Raw genomic sequence first — 25,987 nt, forward strand, 5'->3', positions numbered from 1 at the left:
CTGTCAGTCAGTGCATGATTTGTCAATGGTAGCTTGTAGTTTTCATTGTCAATAAAGTGTAAACTACATACTTCGAAAATAAATATCTTTTTGATTCATTACTTGTTTCTTTTGAATTTGGTGATTGGGTTGTCTTATCAGAAATCTACAATGTGTATACACAGCTGGTTGTGGTTTGTAATAGTAAAACCAGCAGATGTATGCACAAGGGAATGTTGACCAACACTGCTACAGAGGGATCTCATGTAAGCATAGAAATGTAGTGTTCCCTGTCAATATATACATAAGATAACTACATGTATATATGAGTCATGCTTGTAAGTCGCTGGTCTGTATTCTGCTGCTTCTTGTAGTGTGAAGAAATAATTTATAATTTATGAAAGCGAGGTAAACAGTTTCCAAACAAATGGAGGATTTGTTTGCATGACATGGTTCCATTACTTAGTTTGGATATTAAGATATTTATGATGGATGCATCAAAACTTACAAGGATGCAATTCACTGACACTTGATCTTGGTGGCTTGGGCTTTTTGCCAAGTTTAGAAATGTATGTATGTCCTCTTCACTATAGTGATCTTAGTGAATCTCCAATATTTATGTCAGCAAATAACCGTACACTTTTGGTCTACACATTTCTATGGACACAGTTTTAAGCCCTGAGCAGGCACTACCTGAAGGGGGCTATAGGAATCTCCCATGTCCATACGTCAGTCCATCTGTGGACAGCCATATCTCTGACACTTATGAGTCAATTTCAACCAAATCTGGCACAAATATCAATCACTATAGTGCACATATGCACATCATTTGAATTTGTGACCTGTGTGACAGCATGGCAGCCATATTTGTCCTAAAAATACACATTTGTTTCATATCTTCAAAAGTTTGATACATACAGACACCACTCAAGTGTCCACCCAATATTATCAATAGTAAGCTTTTAAGGCAAGAAGAAAAGAAAGAATTGTTCTGGTTGGCGCATGCATCACTTAAATTCCCTTGCTTCTGATTTTTTTTTACGTCTTTGTCCAGACCATGCAGTCTGCAGATCTGGGCGGCAACAAAAAAATAACCCTCTCTACTTCAGTGAAAACAACTGAGGAGCCAGCCATGAACAAGCAAATGGCATCTGTCCTGCATACACACTTGCTCTAAAGTACTAAATAAAAAGAACAGTAACTGCCATAAATAGACGGGTTTGTTGAGAATAAAAAAAATTCTTTCTCACAATTCTTTCCTTTTTTTTGGCCTAATGAGACTTTGACCTTGACCAACAGCAATTAAGTCATTGACAAGCCTGTAAAGCACCTCTCACTTTCGTTTGCTTGTTTTGGTCACAACTTTTTAGTCAGTGCTAATGGTGTTATTGTAAATATGAAATCAACACAGCTATACATTAACAGTATCATTTATTTCATTTAGTCTATGCCAATTCCATGTAATTTTTGATTATAGAAAACAAATTTATTATTAAATTATAAGACAATGATCGATACAATTCATTAATGTCTTTGATACCTATTTAAATAGCATGAAGAGTGGTCTGTAGTTATCCAACACAGGATACAGCAGTATTTCATGAAAGCAAAGACCTCGACAAAGGCGTCAAAAGAGGACATCAACAAGACGGGTATAGTTCACATAACATCTCTCCCCTCCCCCCCCCCTCTCTCTCTCTCTCTCTCTCTCTCTCTCTCTCTCTCTCTCTCTCTCTCTCTCTCTCTCTCTCTCTCTCTCTCGCTCCTTTCCTCTACTCCCTGTTTTTAGTCCACTATACAGTATATCTGTACAGTAAAATTCTCACTTTTGTAACTCCACCATAATGTATACATACAAGCCATTCGTCTTTACACTGTCAATCGCCAAAAACTGCTCATTAAATTTTACATGATCATTTGAAGTTGTGTGGTCGTTTATAGATGCATTTCTGTTTTAGAAAATAAATGTGCTTTCATATGTCAAGGAGCATAAACATGTGTAAAATGACCAAACCATGAAAGTATTCCCACGGAATGGACTGTCGTGTGAATAGGAAACTGGCCATATAATCTCTACGAGGCTATCATTTGCCTCCATTATGAGCCTTTATGGTCTATAAATAGCTGGGTGTAAAACAGACGAAACAAATTGAATTAGAGACTTAGTGACCACACCACAGTAATAAATGTGTCTGATCTCAATTGTACAATAGCACATAAAAATGATTTACGGTCACTTCAACCATTATTTTCTCATCACAAAGATTGTGTAGGCGGACTTATAGATTGGTGTTATTCTGGTGCGCCATATGTCCATGTCGACCGGTAACTTACAATGTATACTTTGGGACTCCCATCCCGTTTTAATGCCCGTAGTTTAAGTTTAGGGCTTTTACCCAATTTTAAGTACACATGACTTTCTCATTGGCATCATGTTTTATAAGCTTACCATCACTTTTACAACTACACGTAATAGGCCTTTAATACGTATACAGAGACGTTTATGGCAAATTCGTGAAATGTGTTACCATTGATGTGAAAAGTTGGGAATCACATTCCTTCTATCACTGAGGGACTGTGGGGAACTGTACAAAGTGTGCTGTTGTGTTGATGAATAAATGTATATCCCCTAGTCTGTAGCCATGCCACACTGTCTACGAAGTGTAAAACGTGTTTCGCCAAGTATGGTCGAAGGGTGTTACGTGACCAAGTTTCGTTCTTCAATATTAATACATTTTACCAATATGAAAAGTACGTGTGTATTTGTGTGTGTGTACTGTCATCAATAGTAGTTGAAAATTGTTGTATATTTTGTTCCATAGATAGTAATATTAGTAAGGAACAGGTTATTAATGGTGTTGTGGAGTAAATCAATAAATGCACTTACAAACTGAATGTCTTAGTAAATGTATAATTTCTCTGTGATTGAAACTGTTAGTAATGGTTCCATGCAAGTGAATATATGTGACAAAGTCAAACCTTTCTGTCCAAAGACCATTGTATTTAATATTACAGTGTAAAGTTCGTTGACGATTTATACACACTATATCAGCTATTAATCAATAACGTGTGGCTGACAGGGAAATGTGACAGTAAGAAATGGTGATCTTTGTGTGCTGTTTTCGTGTAATGCCAAAACAAATACTTACTATACACTAACAATATCACCAATATTTGCACAGGGCGTTTTAGTGCCATTCTGTTCTCGCCTCGATTTGCCTTTTGTCAGAGCTAAATATGACGTATGGGCAGTGACTCTGATACATAGAATACAATTTAGGTCTATATAAGCCTTGCAAACCATTTATTAGGTATAATCTCAGACCACTAAAAAGTAGTCTGAGGTATAATATATTGTTCTCTTTTTATGGCAATTGACTTCAAACTCAAATCTATACTTGTTTTATTGTAGATGAATGTTTGGAATGGGATGTGGTGTTGTGTTGAAGAGTGGCAGAACGTACCGTCACAGTGATAGCTGTGTGAGTAGCAGTATTGAAATTTTCACAATCCTCGAGTCTGGATTTGTTTTCAGCACTACGGCTCTTTCGCCGGAATATTGTAAAAAATTAGAATGTATTTGTTAAAAGGGGTGTTTATTACTAAAACAATGTTTGATATAAACGACTACAGCATAGCAGACCAGGGAGAACCCCAAGGTACATCTAGCCATACAGACTTGGTTCTATACTTGTCTGTGGTGACATCAAATCCGATCCCGAGACCGATGAGTCATACAACACTAACCACAAACCACTGTCGTTATATATGTATATGTTGTACGTATCTAATGACAAAACAGATTGTACAGAACGACTCCAGTTCACTTGCTATGCAAACAAGTGTTGGATGTACAAAAAAATTCAAGTAATATTGCCTCAAAAGCTTAATTAGGAAATCTGTAAACAAATGTTAAATGATAAAAAACAGATTAAGAATTGGAGAATGCAGTAACCTTGTACAATGTGCTTTCACCTCAGAAAAGAAAAGTCATGGTAACACACGGGCGTCCTTTGTCAATAAGTTGCAAGAGATAACAGAGCTTAATAGTGATGCTGATGTAACAAATCTTAGTAGTCAATTGAAAAAAAAACAACATTTATATCGATAGTATTTGGATACCAACAACAATTTACGTACCTATAACAAATTTAAAACAAATTAAGAATTTGAACCATATCTAGAACAAGTAAATAATGTTTGGCACAGAATCGGCATAACTTTAATAGCTCAGGATCTCTGCACTTAATTTACCAATCGAAAGACTTCGATACCAAGGAGTCCCCCCCCCCCCAGATGAAAGAATATGTCATTTATGTAATACTAAAGCTATTGGTGATGAAATCCATGCTATAACGGATTGCAGTAATACATCTGTAATTGAAGCTAGAAACCAATAGGGAACTTGCAAACCCGCCATGTTGAATGTTGCATCATGGGAAATGTGATAATAAATACTAATCAATTAGTAGTGTAAACAATGTTGATACATTGTTTGTAACCACACGTAATCAATTCATAGTCACCCTGACAATTGTGGGAGGTTAATTTTATCAGTAGCTCCAGATTAGGTATTACGATAACCACAGATAATCCCATAGTCCTTTGCATCTGAGCATGCTCAGTCTGGATTGCAAGTTCCCTATTTCAAAGAACGAAATATATGATCGAAGTTTTTTCAAAATTATCTCAAAAAGAATATTTCAACAGAATAATTACTTCAAATGATGATTTTATCACTAATAGCTTTTGAAAATTCTCTAATTCATTATTATCTTGTATTGAATACTGTAGTTAAGTGTTATTTATATATATATATATATATATATATATATATATATATATATATATATATATATATATATATATAGTTATCTTGTATTTTTGTTTTTGTTGTTTCTGTATATTGTTTTTGACTCTAGATAAAGTATTTTTACATGTCAAATAAAATATACTATACTATACTATACTATACTATACTATACTATACTATACTATACTGTATTGTACTATACTATACTATACAATACTATACTATACTGTGTTGTACTATACTGTACTGTACTGTACTATACTGTACTGTACTGTACTGTACTGTACTGTACTGTACTGTACTGTACTGTACTGTACTGTACTGCACTGTACTATACTATACTACATTGTATACTATACTATACTATACTATACTATACTATACTATACAATACTATACTATACTATACTGTATTGTACTATACTATACTATGCAATACTATACTGTACTGTATTGTACCATACTGTACTGTACTGTACTGTACTGTACTGTACTGTACTGTACTGTACTATACTATACTGTACTATACTATACTATACTGTACTATACTATACTATACTATATTAGCTGAATACGCGCAAAAGCTTTTTCGCGGAAAATAGTCCCGCTAATATACTTTATAAGTTGTCATATTTCTATATTCAGCTGTTGTGAAAGGTGTCACCAACAGTCGCACTGAAAACTTACAAGTGTCTCCACTCCCGCCCCACCCTACCCCCATTATCTTAGAAACTTTACGAAAATGTAATTATTGAGAGGTGGGCAAGTGTGAGATCTAGATATACTCTTGCAGTACGCCCCCTAACGGTGAGACAATCACGATGTACTTAAATTCTCCTTTGGGAGCAGGACTAAGATTTTGTATCCGATGCAGTGATGGAAAATAACTTTACATTTGTAAAAGATATGTTTTAACTTTTAAGCATCATATTTTTCACCATTATTTCACAAAGCGCGTAAAATCAAACATTGAAAAGGTTTTTAGTCAGGGTTCCAAGGCACTTCCATTCAAATATGGTCAGGTACTAGTAATGCGCCGACTACGTATTTACTAGAAATAATAATAACAACAGAAGTAGCCGTGGCAATTACCGATTACAAATTCGGCTGAGGAGAGGAGGTTATTTTCTTTGTAGGCTACAAGAATTCTTGACATGAAAGACACAGGTTGCGATGTTATGTAAATATTAGGTTAAACGATATTATCTACTATCTATGACCAGAATAATTTAAAAGCAAAGAACAGACAAGTAACTACTTGTCTGTGTGCAAAGGGATTCAAAAGAAACTACATCGCGGGCGGCGCTTTTCCGAAGTTTAGCGCTTGAAAATTATTGCCCCTCCCCAAAAACCGTGCAGGAAAATTACTGAACCCACCCCGCCATACATGAAAGAGTGTGACCCTCCTACCCCCGTAATTTGTGTCTAGTCCAAAGTGAGGATGACGATAACGTTAAAAAAATATATTCATAATAATTTTGTGGTGCTTTGGCTATTAGGTGTGAGGTTGAATAACCAGACACGTAGGCTCGTCACGGTTCGACGTGTTTAGGTTCACTACTCAAAAGCTTCCACTGTTTGTACTAAAACAGCAACGAATTGACTTAACAAGTTACATATGTAAGCCCTTACGTGTGCAAAATTCAGATTATCAAAATTGTGTTAGTAGCGACATGATGAACTCTGACACCAGCTGCTGCAGTGTGTAAGGTTTCGACTGGGATAACATCCAGTACAGGGTTTCTAGAAAGAGAACCTTACACATGGTCCATGTCGAAAATTGCACAAATAGAGAATGGCACAATTTTTTTTTGTCAATACCGTGTCTTTAAATTAAAATCTACTACCGCCCTCGTAAACCAGGGTAAATTGTCTCGCTTCTACGCTAGACTTGTTCTGGAGGGCGGGGTTGTTGTGGTAACGAAGAGGCCAGGTGGTTCTGTCAACGAAGAAATATCTCAGTAAAAATAGGTGTCGTGTGCAATAAGACGACCTGTACTACTTTAATACCACAGGTAATCGTCATCGGCCTTTCTGACGAAACAGATGGTAAACAAATAAGTTGATATTTACCGTCTACCAATAGAATTATTCATGTCTATTATTACAAGGTTTATCAACACATTGTTATGATCTTTGTATGTGTTTGAAGCAGAAACAACGCCTATTCTGATTGGTTACTAGATGACTACTAAGATACTGTAATAGTATTTTTTGCATCATTTATCAAAGTCTATTTTATCCATTTAGTGAGTAGGCAATTGATGAAATTTCAAATTTACACTTATATGGACAATTTTCATTATGTAACTCCATCGTACGTATGTTACGTATGGTACAAACATTTTGTGGTAGTGGCCGACTGTGTTAATGAAGTATTTGTTGACATCTCAGACCACCATATTTGTTTATATAGTGGTCTGAGTTGTTATCAGCTATGCAATTGATTGGCCAGTGAAAACATTTCCATCGGGTAATGGTCGCCATTCATTGGTCACGGAATTTTGGGCAACTGAATTCCCCCAGGCCATCGATCGTCGTAATTGGTTAGGGCATTTTAACGTGGTGACATTGATAATAGTCAGTCAACTCCGTCAACTTGGGCAGTCGTTTCTAGTAATTGGTTAGAACGGTATTACTATTAGTTGACAGCCATGCATCGACGACACCGCTTGGTCAGAGAAATTTCCACAGTTACAAAAAAAAATATAGTCCTTGAGTTATTTATCGTTACTAATTTGGATATGAAAAGGCGACCAAAAACCTATCCGAATTCGAAATTAATATTTATTTACCCTGTAGTAGTCATATCAATCTAAAGAACACATACATATGTGTTGACGTAACACATATACACGAGTTATAGCATCGAAACGGATAGACAAGCGATAAATAAACGATGCAAACAAGTTTACCTCTAAAAGCCTAAAAGGTGAACAAATACTTAATAGCTTGACTTGTGCCAATTGTTGCGAGTATAAACGCTTGGAGAACAAGAAAGAAAAATTGCGCAACTTTACGGTACCCTTAAATTTATTCACGACGAAGATTCAATAACAGTTTACTATTGGCTGACACTAAGTCTGGAAACATTTCTCACTTTTGCCTTTTAACCTTACCATACTCGCACTGTAGTATAAATGTGACAATGGATACGCATACGAAATTATTCATTGTAAAGCACACACACACACACACACACACACACACACACACACACACACACACTCACTCTAACAACAATGTTCTCATGTTGTATTTTTTTTACCAATTTGTCATAATATGAACCACATTTTCCTGAATAACAGACTTGGTCAGTTGCACAACTTACGCCCATCATTGACAACAAATTACAGGTTACGATATTATAAAAAGCGAAAATGAAAACTCAAGACAAACTATAGATCTGAAGTCCCCAACTTTGTAATGGCAGCTGTAGTGGCCACGCTTTCACGCAAATACAGACCTCAGATAATGAATAAATAAACGAAAGATTGCGGTAACGTCAATGTGAACCATTGGGGGAGCACTTGACCTTGACCTGAAAAAATACGAACCGCATACGGATTTAAAAATATCCGTACACTTGTCTTTCAAGTGTTCGGAGGATGCCTTGGAATAGTAGTTCCATTGCAAATATTGTGTCCTCGCCTTAAAGTGATAATGAATACTGCCTTACCGAATACCCCCTCCCCCACCTCCAGTGCTCAATTAATACTTTCACCTTTAAGTATTTGATGTCACGTGGAAATCTTGTCTGGACAAAGACACCAGGTTTCATGTCGAACAAGTAGTTAGGTCCATCGTAAACAACGGAGTTACATGTAATCATGTTGTAGGGGTTCAAAGTACTCCAATGTACACATGTGTCAGTTACCATCTTTATAGTACATCCATTACCAGGCCAATATTACAATAACAGCTAGACTAGCACTCGTATAATAACTGCAAACAATATCGTGAACTAACTAGCCTATGTCGATTGGGATTCTCAGTCACCTGTGGTTTTCACCATTTTTCAATCGTCACATTTCCTCAATTGCCACGTGACCAAAGAATTGACAAAAGTGCTATTCTGTATTTGGAACATTAGTCAACTTAGACAATATCATTCGGTGTAGACCAGTTGAAATGTAACCTTGAATCGCCCCCTTACCGAAAAAGCGTTGTCAGGTTAATTATATATGTGTTTTCAACTAAACCACGACATTTTACGCAAGACAAATGCTGTCGAAGTACGTAAAATTAACACAAAAGAGCGTTTGTTGGCTATGCTGAAACCTGAACCAATCGAAAACCTAGTCAAGGCTACACCATGCACCCTACTGTATGTGAAGCTATATGACTGGAACAATGCTCTATACAGCAAGGCAGCTGAACGGTTTTTATACTAGTGCGATAAACAACATCATCTGTAGCTTGTTTTGGCCTAGTTTAGCTCTTCCACTCAACAACAACGTATGACCCTTATTGTTGGTTGTTTTATGTGAGCCAAAAAGTCCACAAATAGTGTGTGTTTACTCTGCTTTTGTTAAGATTCTCCTGACAAGCTGTGCCAATGCACACCAGTAACAAATGAGTACATGGTAACGATGGTGGGAAAAACCGTTCATTTTACGATTTATTTGTCATTTTTGGCAATTTTGAACCACTGGCCTAAAAGCTACAACCAAGTCACAATTTATGAGTCCAAAAAAGACAACTTTTGGTCTTGTTACATTGATTACTCGTTTGTTGCTCGCATCGTATGTAAGGCGAGTTACAATGGACACGTTGTCATACAAATGGTGCGAGTCAAGTAAAACTGGCACCACCGTTTAAGAGTTTGACATTGTTGTTAGGAGAATACAATTTGTATAAAGTGAGGCATCGAATTTTAATACCAGAACACGACAAAATATAATTTGTAGTTCCATATGTCTGAAGTTTAACTGGGGCAACATGTACACTACTCGGCCGCTGCCATTTTTTCACCATCTTGCAAACTGTGTCGGGCGTCACGCCTCCGCTGTCGTTTGGAAATTGTCAACGTAGTATTTTATGCACCACCCACTCTCTCCCGACCAGTTCTTGCCCTGATTGTTAACTAGCAAGATATTCTGGCAGGTTGCCAAGTAGTTGACCGACTTCGAGAAACTTTATACAGCTTTGCTATTCAAAGGGGAGCGAAGTCAAAGGGTGACGGTGTGCACCTCCATAATAAACGCTTACTGCTACTGTGTTTATATTCAATACGGTTTGCACGCGAACGGAAGAAAATAAATACAGACACGTGTATAGTAATTGACAACACTAATTGACAACACTTAGAGGAGAGACCTCTACCAAACTCTGTATATTGTTTGATAGAGTTAGAGGAGAAAACTACCAATTCAAGACTGGCGCTGTCGTGACCCAGGCACGTGGATGGGGAACATGCTGACGTGAAGATACGTCTCAAGCGCATTAAAAGCAGACTAAGTTGTTTTATTTTCCTATATATATTGTCAATTACTTTGTGACGGTTACATAAATTAACACAAATTTACAGAAGAAATTAAAATTTCTAAAACTTTTGCGCTCATCTTGAATAGTTGAAGTATATATGGAATTTTGCTGCTACGTTATGAGCAACTGGTGAACGTTCCACTTTTGCAAAGAACTCCAAAGTGTTATTTGATAGCTAAAAGATATTTTCGACATTTGGAAATGTCAGAAGCCCTCAAAATAATTGGCACTCGACGGCTGCGATTGCCACATGTGGTACTTATTTCTGTACCTGTAGCCTCGAGTGTCTCTTTCATTGGTCATTGGTAACCAGTACCCTAAACGTTTTCAAGGATGCATCTCCTTTTTTCATTTTGATACTAATTAGGTACACATGCTATAGGGTTAAATCGGGAACAAACTCTTTTGTGTATCAGCTTTTCATGAGGATCTTGTAGTTCAAATGCAACAAAACGAGTGAAGGTCAGACAGCATTTAACTTTACACTTCACCCGCCAGGACAAAAACCTTAGTCTGGCGGAACAAGAACAAACAACAATTGATCTGTCTGGGAACGAGAGAAGTTCCACATTCAAACAGTTGGCAATACAATGTGGTACAAAGTCAAAGAAAGTTTCAGAAAAGTTTTGTGTTTTGTTAAGTGTCAAAGGCCACGCAAATCTAGGGGTTGTAAAAAATCACTCCTGAAAGCATCTTTACGGGGACACAGTAATTTATTAGGCTGTTATACTCGTAAGAACTATACATTACAGATCAACGCAACTGACATCAAGGAAAATACCAACCAATGACATGGTTTATATATGACAGTTGTAATGTCTACTTATTTTGACAGTGATTAAAGTCAACACCAATGAATAAAGCATGGCCATCTTTTCTTGATTTGATTCTTCTCAGAACATCCCAGGCCAACAACTTCAAAAAACTCGAGTGCACGTGTTTGTTTATGAAGACTACTGTTATCGTCTTTTTGTAGTGAAGTTGCCCCGTGACCCCTTCCCCACCAAGCATTTTAGCTATGGTTTTTGACAGCCAGAGAAATGAACATACATTTCACGTCAGTAGCGAGAGACAGTAGGGAATTTAAACTGGATATACCTGTTATATAAATTGTCACTGAAACCAGATCGAGTTGAAACTTGGTACGGACTATACTGGGCCATATTTGCACGTAAATACTTCGTTTTTCATATTGATTTCATCCAATGTAATTCTTCGTCTTATGTAAATTTCATTTTATACTGTTAATTTACTTGTTTTAGAAATACGACATACAAGAGTTCTTCAAGGACTCTGCCATTTTGACAGTGCCTAAATCGCACATTACTTCGTCACTAAAGTGAGACTGAAATATGACAAGCATAAGGAAATACTTTGGGCGATTTTTTAGTGGGACTAGAAGGTCGCACTGACCGGGAACTGATTCATGTAGTAAGTCAAAGAAGTATATATGTCGTGGCGTATTCAGGGTATTGTCACTAAAAATCAAGTTGAACTCAGAGCTCTCACACGATTATTTATGTCGATATTTTATTTCTTCCCTGTTTCAAAAAAATCATCAGGAAGTATAAAAAAGTATACGAACATCCATTTAATTGTTTGATCAAGTATGAATTAGTGTCCCTATGAGTTGAAAGACACGTGCACTCACAGTTAATATGGTAGTATCAAGGCCTACCAGGGATGACAATGGTTCATTGATAAGAATCCTGACAATCATTCTGAATCTTCCGAAAAGATATAAATATATTTACAGCTTATGAATAAAATTAAATTTATGTTAATGAGGTACAGTATTTATGAGATGCAAATTCCTGGTATTGAAATACACATTACTCTGTGCAAACTAAATACAAAGAGATTGCAAGTCAGCCCCCACAAATACAATCAGCTGTTGTACGGGACTAGCATCGATGTCAGTAACTATGGAATGTTCAAGCTTTTTGCACCATTTTGAATTATCTTACACTTACTTACTTTCTTTCAAGAACAGAGCAAAAAGTTGTGCTAAAAAAAGTCCTTCCAGAAACTTTTTTCTACTGTTAACTTTTATGGATGCATTCAATCAAGGTACCATGGTTACCAAGTGCATTTCTTCACTCAGAAAAAAAATTACAAACGCCCTGTCTTTGACAGAACTCAATTACAATGTAAAAACAAAAAGTACATAAAAAATATTGGAGACTTAAAAGCATCCTTAAGATTAAAATGAGTATTTTGGTCATTAGACGGATGCCGTGCATAGTCAGACTAGGTCTTAATTTGTGTTTCTTTAAGTACTGTGTGTTCCTACCACTTCCATATCTCATGTAAATCTCTTCATCTCACAGAAAAGACTACCTTGACCCAGTTACCATAGAAACAAAACAAAAGAAGAGATCATTGATATGGTCTGGTGTCTACGTGATTCAATAAGGAGACTGACTGGTGTCAAGTACAACAGCATTCAGGATGTGTGGGCAACTGGCTACAAAATCGATCTATGTACTACACAAGCCTATCGAATCAAAGGAAAAAAAATATACAGTACATGGTACTTGGCAAAAAAGTCACACTGGCTTGGTTATTTACAGCAAATGAAGTACATCTCATCTCATCTCAGTTTTACAATGTCTGTGATTTTCTGAGAGTTTTAGTACCATCAGTATATTTGAAATTGATTGATTGCCATGACGGCTTGTAAATCAGTATCAAGTACTCGACAGCACATGTAACAGTGCTTGTCAAAGAATCCATAAAAAAAGACAAAAATGAAGGGTGTAAACTGTCTCTCCATTTCAAGGTACAATATCACTCTTTACTGGTGTTGGCATTCTCTACTTGTTTACCAAAATTTGCAGACTACATCCTCTGCATTACAATTAGTCATGAATCATTTTCTCTGACACTTCATAAACTTCATGATGTGTTTGCCCACTGAGACAGTTAATGCTTTTTGTTGTCTCTTTATTTTCTGTAAACTGAGTGACTGAAATTATTTGTCCTGATTCAAGTTTAATTCAAAAGACCAGGACATCATTGTGGTGTAACTCAACATCTGTATTGGTAAATTGAGAAGTTAAGATATGGAAAATTGATGGAGACAGTCTGGGTGGACTTGATAAGATGGATAATGAGAAAACCTCCCACCATTACAGTAAGTTCTGAAAGGTGGAGTCAGAAATATACATGTTTCATCTGCTTTATATTTACTAAAACGAATATCATTTAGGGGCAAAGATTTTCATCTTCTGTCATTTTTGGCAGTGAAAATACACACTCAAATACTACTGCTAGTCAAGTTGTACATTCTGTAGTATTCTTTCTAACAAGTTCTGACTATAGTGAAGACCATTTTGTAGGATTCTTATACTTTCAAGGTCTTTCAGAGAGAATAAAATATCAAGATGTTTGAAGAATAATTCTTGGCCATTGTTTGGAAACAACACAGTTTTGCATTGTTACTAAATCTAGTACTCATGGTGTGATTGGTCATTTTTTGTTATGTGATCAGCCAATAGCAAGACAGATTTATGCATGCATGCATTCAAATCATTGGTTCCCAATGGGAATGATAGTAATAAAATGTATCTGATATTGGCCAATAGCAATTTGCATTCAAATGACAATAGGGTTGGTCTAATGAGTGAATGTGATTGATCAATAGAAAGATGGCTTTATGTGTCCATTCAAATGATTGGTTAATGATGAAATGTTTGTAGATTGTGGTTGCTCTGCATGTGCATCTCAGTGCAATCTGCATGTACTGGCCAAAATTCAAGGACTTTTGTTTAATACCCGTGTGTACAGTTGTAATGGTCTTTTTTTTTCCTGCAAGGTCTGTGGCCACTATTGACGTGTATATTGTGAGTTTACCTGGTCTCCATGTACTTCAAGATAGTTGTTAATTGATCAAACTTAATTATGATCTTCTAACAACAATGACAACTTGCAATTGGCAGAAAAAAAATAGTCTTCAGTTGTCATGGAGATTTGCATACATAATGAAGCTCACAGCACCTGCCATACTGTACATAATATTGCAACTATTGACAGAGGCAGTAAAATTGTCTAGTTTGCACTTCTCACAAACCAGCAAACTGACACTTGAAACTGTTATATAAGCTTTGTTTTCAAATATATGCAGCATCATAAAATGTGTGTCAATATAGAAGATAGAGAGAAACACTGAGATAAGTATGGCTTAGAATGTAGTAATCTCAATACGTAACAGACAATAGAAACAACTACATACTTTGTCAATAAATTAACAGACAAATTTTACACATTTTAAAGTGTCATTTTTCAACAGCAATTAAATGCTATCCTCTTTTTAAGTCACTGAAAGTTCTTGCACTTGAAAACCCTGACTTTTAAGCACAAACAACTTCTTATTGCCTGCCTTCTCTTTACTTTCTTTTTTTTTCAACATTTCTTTAAAAAAATTAAGAATATTTTTTGAAACAATGTTAATTTGGATTTTTTTTTCTTTTAACTGTACAAAAAAGATCTTTGGTCTTTGGTTTTTTTGAGTCACTGACAAATGGTCACCTGCACAATACACCATCATTTTGACGAAATTCCGGAGTGAAGAAAGTCCGGAGTGAAAGAAATTCCGGAGTGAAAGAAAACGTTGGAAGTCTGGAAGGCAATACAGGATATGCAAGAATAAATAGACAGTTACCCGATTTATACCTCTGAAGCTTAGCTATGGTTATATCGAAAAAGATTTTTTCTCCACATAGAAATAAGAAATATAAACTTTTTGTAAATGCTTGCGTATTTTTTGGTACAGTCTACCAGTACAAAGAATAAAAGACAGGCAGCCAAGGTTGGCATGTGGCAGCATTGTAATAAATATTTGGAATTTCTTTGCTAAATGTCTTTTTGTTTTGTTTTAGTAGTTGCAGCCATTTTAGTAGTGACTAAGTGAAACACTTTTCATCAGCACCATTCATAATATCCAGTACATCTCATTCAGTAGCTTTCAGTACTGTTCGTAAAATATTCCCATCGCCTCGTTGAAAGCGATGAAAACAAAAAGTTGTCAGTCTTCCACTTGACTTGGCATTCAAACGGAACTACCTCGGCTGAAGGAGGCACGCCGACGGATGGTACTGACCATTTCCCAGAAGAAACTTGGTCTGTCCGTATGGCTGCTGGCAGCACGGCGAATAACCTGAAAATGAAAAGAAAAAAAAAGAAATGAAACCATCCGGTGAAATTATAGTAAGTGATCAATATATGTAGTAAAGCACACTTTTTATGGTTCAAAATCATTTTGGAAATGTTTTTTTGACCATAAGCATGTTATATTAGTACATCAATATCATATTTCCAACACTACAATACACATTATGGGATGAACCTGTTAACCAAGCAAGTGGGGCTTCACCCCACTTCTTATCACTAAGTAGTGTTTGTTGCCAATATTTACAAATGTGATAATGCACTCTTACATAACACCAAGTCAAAAGTTGTAAATGTTTCTCTTGCTTACTGGTACATGTACTACTTTTGGGCATTTCAACACTGAAATCGAGCCATTTGAATCCTCGAAAGTTTGAGCTAATTTTCATTTTGCAGGTCAAAATCCCACCATTTTTATTTTAATGAAGAACAAGTGGCATATTTTATTGGGCAACTATTTTTCTCTCGCCAGGATGCCTGTTATTCAAAAGTGTAGTTCACAGCGTAAGATTATTTTCAAGGAGGAAATCACATCAGGCAAAGCTAAGCTTAATGTTATATCAGTTGTTATCAGTTTCATTGACCTATTATCAGTGACATTGCAAACAACTTTAGAGATGCAAACAATGTTTATTATACCCAACTTGCTGGCTCACCAAGTCAGGTTTGTAGCACTTGAATGGCTAATGGGGGAAAACTGTCATGAACAACTCATTGATATCAATCGTTAAAGTAAATGATTTAAAACCAAAACTAAATCTAAATCATGAATGTTCTGTGTAGTAAAATGTACTAACAAAACCAAGTCATTTCTGATCCTGTCAACATCAAGAAAAATAAAATCATCCATCCATTTACAGCAAACAAGCAAGTCATAAACCATATAGCATATTCATGAAGTAATTTGCATATATGTGTTAATCTTGTTTTATAACTGTGTGCATATATTGCATAACATTATATTATTTGCATATTCATGGTATTTGTCCCACCTATCCTTGCATTCTTTGACTGTCATGAGCCCATCCATAATTGTCTGTATACAGATGATGTCATTTGCATATTTACATATTCATATTCTTAATGTTAATTGTCCACCTGACAATGCATTCTTCCTAGAAGAAGAGCATCTCATATAATTTGCATATTCACTATTTGCATATGCATGGTTATCCATATTTGCATATGGATGGTTTCATTTGTATATTCATGTTGTTATTTGCCCAATGGCCATTGCATTCTCTTTAACTACATGCAATTTGCATATTCACTAAGAAGAACATCTTGTAATGATTTGCATAGTCATGTTATTTGCATATTCACATGGCCATCTGTATATTCTTTGTCTTATTTGCCCACTCGTCATTGCATTCTTATCCAAGAACAACATCTCATATAATGATGCAATGCACAGTCACAGCTAAAAGAAGAGCAGCTCCTGCAACATTTACATATTCATGATGTGGTCACAACTTTGTAACCACTACATTTTTATTTTTACAGCGATATGATATGAAATTCTAGATTTCCAAGATATCATCTTCTTAGCAGCTGATTGGTAAGCGATGGTGAAATCTGCAGATTAACCTTATGATCTCAACAAGTCAGAATATTGGGTTACAAAGCCTATTAGCTGATATACTTGGTGTATGCATGGATATAACAAGTATCTAAGATCCTTGCAAATCAATAGATCTTATCACTGTACAGAGAAACAAAACTCTGCATACACACAGAGACACAAAACTAGTGCCTTCATATACTGTGATACAAACTCCTCACAACAGTGACAAAACCAAACACAAACGCCTTTCAAACACACCTTTTTTGACATAAACACAGCAATTAACCGAGACACAAACACAAAAACGTTAATAGTAATAAATAGTATCTGTGTTGATTAGCAGTTTAATGTCTGAAATAGATCCAACATATCTACAAAAGTTAATTTATAGCTTCATATTTTTGTGGAAAAGTGTGAAGAAACTGGTACATAAATTTCAAAGCTTCATGTCAATACGACGACTCTTCAAAGAAGTTCATTGCACTACAACTGTATCGACATAGCTGTGAGGTGCCAGTCACAAGTCAAACTGTTCTAAATTTTCCTACACAGTCTGCTCAAGCATAATGGATTTGGAGGACCATCTGTATATTTCTAAATTCCACTAATCCTTAACATTTGATTGCACCATTATAGCTGGCCAACTTCACTGAACACACTATTTTGAATGCATCCTTATATCTGCCCACTTTTTAAATTGTAAGTTTGGATCACAGTTGAAAAAAATTACAAAAACAGGACTGGCCTTTTCTCAAGGTAATGGAGCATACCCTATATGAACCTGATTGTGTCTTTTCAAAATGAAACAATGCTATTTTGAAGGACACACCCCTTAGTTTCCATTTTGGTTCATTCACATTGAAAACATGATAAATGTTTGGAACATCTAAATCCAAAAATTTGCACAAGTGGAATTGTTAACTGACTGGTTTGAATGATGAAATTTGATATCAGAGACTGAGTAAATGGGACAAGAAAATCTAGGTGACCAACATTGGTAACAGTGTCTTGAAAAGAGATCTATATCCCGGGATCTATATATATATATATAGCGTAAGATGCACCCTACCACATAAACACACAATACACTCAAACTCAAACACAGGATTTTTATGACAGAAATGCATGATCTGAAATATCAGGCAGTAAGAGTAAGATTCAAAAAATTGAAATAACAACCAGCTGAAAATTTTCAATTACTTTAAGATTAACATGTATCAATGAAAGACAGTGAGAAACTGGAAGCAGACAGTGAGTACAAGTGATGGTACATAAGCCATGTACGATCCAGGGTTGTCCATTGTATAGTCTGCAAACCCCACCCACATTCCCAGGGTTCTCTCCTTGCTCTCTCTCTCTCCCTCTTTCTCTCTCTGCCGTTATACAATAACCATTTCAGTATCGAAAATACTGAGTCTAAATTTTCCTGTTTTATTTTATTTGAAATTGAAATTGATAAGAAACGGTTGAATGATGATCCATTTTGTAATTGTATATGAAATGACAGTTTAACTATGTCAGCAACTATGGCCACTACTAGTAATGAGATTCATCAAGGTCACATCGACCTCTGACTGGCCCCACTAGCAATTTACAAGAACAACGTCATGTGCTTTCAGTCTTTTGGGTTTTTGTTGTTATTGAAAACTCAAAAATCCTTACTATAAATTTTCATAATTCCAGAGCACAAAAAATGGGTATTTTGATAAAAAAAATTTGACTTAAAAATAACATATTCCTGAAGATGATTAACGTTTCATGAAATCAATGTCCTGTTTTTTTGGTAGCAAATGACAGCTAATTCTTGGAAAACGCATTAAATTGTCATTATGTAATATACCAGGTATTGTGATTGAAATACAAGGTCATCAGATCATTTGTACTACAAAACCAACACTGGTCTATTTTACCACATCAAACATCAACAACAACATTCAAAACCACATGAAGATTTATTTTTGAAAAAATCCACAAAATTTATGATATTATTTAGTCATATTTATTTGTAATAAATACCAAACAAATAGTCTTAATATTTTTCCTGAATATTATTTAATTTTGAACGGCCATGTAACACCAGCTACACAAGTCTAAATTGTTGCAAATTAATAAAGCCACTGTGATTGAAATTGGTGAATTTTTTAGAAATAAAATTAATTGTAATATTGATGTTAGGAATGTCAAACAGTGTGCCTCAAATTGAATATATGAGATGATTTGTTAAATAGGGCAGTCGTTGACCTCTCTGTTCAATCTTCAATATATTTCAAGGTTGCTGACTCAGCACTCTAGACAGTGTCAATGTAATCTTAAACCAATAATCACAAAAACACACCTCAGGTGATATTTCATAAAATTCTATATATTTCATAACATATTCATCGCCTTTGTGATTGCGTTTCGGATAGTCGTCCAAAGTTGAAGCCAAAAATAGAAACATCTCACAAAAATGTCTCATCTGCAACACAGTCATAATTCTCTTTCAAAGTGATATGAAGACACATATTTTCAGCTGCTAACAACATAATAATACAACCAGTACCAAAAGTATAATTATTCAGGTACGCCAGACCACTTTTCTAATATTTATACTTCTTCCATATGGACATAACAAAATTACTTAATAGTGCATATATTTGGCATGTACTATTATGAACTCCATTTTATCACACACACACACACACACACACACACACACACACACACACACACATAAAAAAGAAGAAAAGAATGAAATTTACAAGAACAGACAGAATTTGTAAAGCTGAAGTCTTATTTTCAAGTTGATATATATATATTATAATAACATAGAAATACCAAAGCCAGTCTTGTTTGCTATAGGCAACTGAGTCATCACCTGTGTTGTCCTTGACATAATAAATACATGCTCAATGATTTGTTAAAAATAAGACAATTTGTGTCATGATAAATACAGCCAATATTCCAATTTCTACATTCAAATTACCCAAGTTAACATTAATATGATAATCCTATGACAATACATGTATGGTAATTAGCAGTTATTGATGAAATTGACATCACCACCTATTTATGCAAAACACAATTGTGAGAACGTCTTTGAAATGTAACTATGGTTCCACTAGTCATAGTTGTGTTTCAAGGGCACAGCTGATCAAAAATTTACCATTGTTTACTTTGTAAACACAAAAGCTGCCATGAAAGTGATGGCAAACACAAAGATTAAAACATTGCTAATTGTTATTCTCTTGTGCTTTTCACCCGAAAAAATAAATGATGGTGGATGGATGGTGAAGTTGTATTAAATAGAATCCATGAGCTGTATTCGCATTATCATAATCTGTACATTAATTCTGCATCTATCATTCTATATACATTTGTAAGCAGGCTACGAGTGGTCTGAGATGACGCAGTTGATTCACACAACTACAACTCCATTCATTAATTCACTGGTTAGGGCTCTTCAACAGCATTACCATACATTTTTTTCCTCACTAACAAGCACTCAAAGTTCGCTTTATCATTTTTCCCCTTGTTAAAGTTTCATATATTTTTGTTATCTTCACCTAAAGAATTAGATCAAATACCTTACAGCTTACAATTCATTATGATATGTACGAGACATTACTTGAAGAAATGGAAATCAGGCCATTTTAACTTTAAGAGTAGTTTCTATGACCCACTATAGTCAACTTTCCTGAGAAATTCATGAGAATAAACTGATAAATAATCAATAAAAATGCTGCAGAGTCCCTCACATTTTAATTATTCAAAATAATCAGTTGTTTCTGGTTACATTTATCCTGGGAAAGTAAAGGTAATATTCTGAAATATGGTTGCTGTAGAAGCAAAATTAATATATAAAAATATGGCTGCAAACAAAACTTTAAACAATCTCTGAAACAGGTTGATATTAAAGCCAAACCTGAGACTCTGAAGCATGGTAGCTAAGAAAGAAGCCAAAACTGAGACTGTGAAGTATGGTTACTAAGGGGAAGCTAAAACTGAGATTCTGAAGTATGGTTGCTAAGGGATAAGCCAAAACTGAGCCTGTGAAGTATGGTTGCTAAGAGGAAGCTAAAACTGAGACTCTGAACTATGGTTGCTAAGGGAGAAGCCAAAACTGAGACTCTGAAGTCTGGTTGCTAAGGAAGAATCCAAAGCTGACATTCTGGAATATGGTTGCTAAGCACATTGATTAACTGACACTCTGAAGTATGGTTGCTAAGAAAACTAAAACTGACACTCTGGAATATGGTTGCTAAGAAAGAAGCCATTCTGGAAGCACAGCACTCTAGAACACCAAATTGACACTCTGAAAATTGGTTGCTAAGCATACTATTAACTAACACTTTGAAGTGTGGTTGCTAGGAACCCAAAATTGACACTCAATCTGAAGTATGGTTCCTAAAATTGCTGATTCTTTGCAATATAGTTGCCAAGAAAGCCAAATTGACATTCTGAAATATACAGTTGTTCTAAAGATGATACTCTGATATATTGTTGCTAGGAGACTACAGACGATACTCTGGAGTACAGCTACCATGAAAATCAAAGAGAACACTTTGAAATTACTGCTAAGAAAGCTAACAATGACACTTTCAATACAGTTGCTAAGGAAGACACAAATGCTACTCTGACATTATTGCATCATGGTAACTTCAGTCTGTAAACCATATGGCAGTAGTGAATACTTGATACTTGGCAACAAACTTATGCACACATAACCTGGTGATCAAGACTTTGCAAAGTGGATAGATTTTCCCAGGGTTGTCTTAGTCCACTATTGTCTGACAGCTGACGTCACATCCTACTGTTACACTCCTATGTTTATAGTATGTTACCACGGTAACATGGCAATACAATTTTCTTGCATTCCCAAGGGTGGGCTTCCGATAGGACTGATGGACTTCTTGTCATTTGCTATTGTTTGTATTATGTCATCAAATCTAATCAGAATTCAAAGGCTTAAATTGATATTCTCCTATCACCTAAATATTAGTAATTTTTACTTTTTTTTTTTATTTTCAATTATGAAGTACATGTACCATAGACAATGATACATTTATACTCATTCATAGCACATCTCTTTCATCTCATCCCAGGTAAACATAACATAATGAAACTACATGATAAAGTCCAAATGCCTTTGACCTGATTTCAAACATTGACATTTGACCTTTAGATAGGAATAGAAATCTCCTTACCCTGGATTCCTGGTAGGATAGATGAAACTCATCACTGATGCGACGTAATTCCCGACCAACCTCAATTTCTGGTCTCACGTCGGCTGGCTCTGAATGCGATCGGTTGCGAAATTCCAACAGATCAGGCAAGGGATTAGATCGTGATCTGTTCCCGTCTGACTCTGACCTGGATCGCCAACGATTGCCATTTCCTAAAAAACATAATAAGAGCACAGTTTCAGCTTTAAATTGTATGAAACAGACTTAGAATGGCACATTATCAAGGAATCGTGGAAAGAGCTGATACTACTGACTCCTCTTTTGGTTTCTAGTGCGTTTAAAAAAGAACAAAGCAAGTCAGTTAGTTTATTTATAACTTGAAACCTGCTAACTGGTGTTGACTAAAGTTTCCAGATGACCTGGTAAGGTCACTTGATACCCTCTGCTGAGTTTGGAAAATATTTCACCATTCCACAGAAGTAAGATTAGTGGCATATTGCACTGGCAACAGTAGAACTTTCATAGGGCAGAGCATATATGATAGATGGACCTGTTTATTTACATTTTAATAATTATTCAGGACTACCCTATGTTCATGGTGTTTACATAAAATGTAATGTACTGCAAGAAAAGCTAATTTGGATATGACAAAGCAGGTAAATCTTAAAAGTCATGAATTCTCGTATTTTATTTAGGAAAACTTTACACAATTTCTCGTATGAATTCTAAAAATTTGTAGGACCATCGACCTGCAGATAGAAGAGATTCATGCTTGAAATGAATTTTGCAGATTCAAGGATGTACAGAACTGTGGTGGTCAGTAATTCACACTACTGCATGCCTGTGATTTTGTTGTAGAGGCCTTGGGAGCACACTTGACATTGCAATATGACAGTTGTCCTTGGGTTTCAATTGATGGATGGCTTGGGATGAGAACGATATGCATGGGCCTCAGATATTACTTTTATACATTATACATGATGCTGTAGTGCAACAACAAAGATTATTATAATAATTTGATTTGATAATTGTGGTATGCCACAAAACACATAGTGATCAAAGCTGTCTGGACAAATGTTTCTAGTTATACTGCATTTACTGCCATCACTACCATATGACGTACTACCAAACCTGTCGAGCCAAATTTTTTTTTGTTAAAGTTAAAACATATGTTCATTGTATGGACTACAATATTTATATGGATTTGTATGCTAGACACCATACATACCTTTTGATAGCTTATTTCACAATACTGGTAAATGTTTTAGAATTTAAATTTGTTTTGTTCAAAATGAGTTTCTTACATTAGTGTTTCTATTGCATATCATTGGGCACTGCAGTAATTACATTATGTTTTCTAAATCTCCAGCCTGTCTGCACCAAAGTACTTTTACTGAAATTTGACTGAGTTGAAAATATGCTGATGTATATAAAGTATCCAAACTATACTGGAGATGAAGACGACTTCACTGTATAGTAGACAGCTATTCAACTTTGCTATTACAACACATCTATTATTAGATATTGATTGTCTCCACATTTTATGAAATATTTTTTTCTTCCATTTTTTTCCATAAAAGACTACAGTCGCACACACAGCTCAGTGCGTTATAAAGTAGGGGTAAAACCTAACTTGCTTCCTGGATAGTTTACCAAGGTTCCATATCAAAATCATAGCAAAAGAAATGCACAAATTTATGCAAGTTTCACATGATTTTCATCTCTGTTTACTGACCTTGAGTAAAAAAATGTTTTAAGCATAATTAAGTCTCTGATATCTAAAATACACAAAGTTGCCTAGGTATTAACCCCTCTCAAAAAATATACTTTTCAATAGAAATATACATTCTTGTTCAAATGTTGAAAATTTATAGCATTTCCATACTAAATGAGACAAATCTGTCATTGTCGATGCTTTGCAATCCAATAACATCAAGGTGCTGTACACTGAATATTTTCATAGCATTATAATTTAATTTGCATAAAAATATGAGGTAATAATCAATGCATGTATTATAATACACCACTGAAGTTATGATAATTCTCATATTTATGCATAATAGACACATACTTGTTTTATTTTTTGTGCATTCTGATGACTTCTTTGGGAACTATTACATATAATTAGAAGGAACTGCATGAGGCAGTTTATGTATGACTGAACACAGCATAATATCAATAACATCTTTGACATTCAAAAGATTTGGCATGTTAATTTCATTCTCATATGTGTAATGTATGCATTGGTTAATTAATTTGTACATTTCTCTTGATCTGTGTATCGTTTGTTAACTGAAGTAGGGCTGTCATAACTATGTTTTATAGTAGACTGGCTGTTAACCGTGGGTTTACTTCTTACAAATGTTGTTTTTACGAGTCAATGTTGCCCTACAGGAAAAAGTAGTACATACTGTTTTCCACACTACCTCCATTCAGAATTCAACACTTCTAGTGTTGACTGCATCAATAGTTACAACTATACAAGCTATAAAAGGTTAGTCTTTGAATACAGGTAGCTTGTTTTCCCCTTGTATTGGTTAATGTGAGAAGTACATTGGGTGTCTCGTTTCCCTAGACATAAAAGTTGGCCATACATAACATGTCAGACTTGTATCAGCATTCAAGATGGCAGATTGCTTCTAAAGTGCAAATATCAGCATAATTTGTAAAGCTGTAAGTAGTCCTCTGGACTTTTGTACCAAGTTTACCTTCAGAATCAAATATTCAATGGAGGAAATCTTATTAATTTGACCAAAAGTTCCCTCTTTTCTCTACATGAGGTTCTTTGTAACTTTGACTAAATTTCCTTCTGTTCTCTACATTGAGGTTACAAATATCACTCAATACGCTCAAACAGTTAAAAATTTTGTATACTTTTTGTGGTACATGAAGTTATTTACCATTTCCCCAAAAAACGTGATGCTTCCACCGTTGTGTTCACCGACTGAATAGCAGTGAGAAATGACTACTTGTCTCTTGGTAACAATTACTGACCCTACTGAGAAAAGGTGTGTTGATTTACACAGTATCCTCTTACTGTGTGAACAAATTTAAGAATGCTCACAAGTGTTTGTTTGTTTGTCCTGGTCTAACTGTTCACTAAATCTTACACAAATTTGAAGGGTACAAAGTCAAACTTGTTGCTGAGTTCTAAACCATGATGTATCCACTTGAACTTGACTATGACATGATAGCTACACTACTAACACTACTAGCCTAACTGTTCACAAAATGTTCTACAAATTTATGGTATAGTTCCAAACCAAAGCCAATATTAAACTTGACTGTTACATATGATAGCCATAATGCCCTGACCAAATTGATACAACAAAGCACTACAAATTTGAAGGGTACAAAGTCTACAATACCACGACAAGTCTCTGGGCTATTTCAAACCAAACCAAACCAAACCAAGGCAGTCAAACTTGACTGTAACATGATTGCCATTGACTAACAGTAGTTAAGGTTACCTTGCTTTCCTAGAAAGCAGAGAATGCTCAAAGTATATCTAGAAATTGATATGGTCCAGGCATCTATTGATATTGTCTATCCACAAAAACAGTCTGTATCTTAGCAACCAAAAATTAAATAATGTACAAATAAAATATATTGAAATTGCTGGAAAATAAATTTCTTGATAATTGATTTTTTTAAGGGTGAATGTCGACAATATTTTATGTATGTGTTCAATACATGATAGATGAGGGTGAACAACTTACACTAAAATTAAATGTACGAAAAAGTAAATTTTATTGAAGCCTGCCTCTCTGTTACCAAGGTAATAAAACCTCAGTAAAGAGACTTGCAATT

General features: G+C 35.3%; 1 protein-coding gene across 1 annotated transcript in view; it reads right to left on the reverse strand.

The window, feature by feature from the left end:
- Positions 1–11,014: 11,014 nt before the first annotated feature.
- The window catches only part of LOC144450639 (uncharacterized), a 36,712-nt gene continuing 21,739 nt past the window's right edge, over positions 11,015–25,987 (reverse strand). The window contains exons 3-4 of the mRNA XM_078141287.1: positions 22,199–22,389; positions 11,015–15,437 (exon numbers count right to left, since the gene is read on the reverse strand). Of these exons, the coding sequence (XP_077997413.1) occupies positions 15,330–15,437; positions 22,199–22,389 (299 nt within the window). The 3' untranslated portion in view covers positions 11,015–15,329. The remainder of the gene's footprint in view (positions 15,438–22,198; positions 22,390–25,987) is intronic.

The sequence above is a fragment of the Glandiceps talaboti genome, chromosome 2 (genome assembly GCF_964340395.1).
Source record: "Glandiceps talaboti chromosome 2, keGlaTala1.1, whole genome shotgun sequence".
Lineage (NCBI taxonomy): Eukaryota > Metazoa > Hemichordata > Enteropneusta > Spengelidae > Glandiceps > Glandiceps talaboti.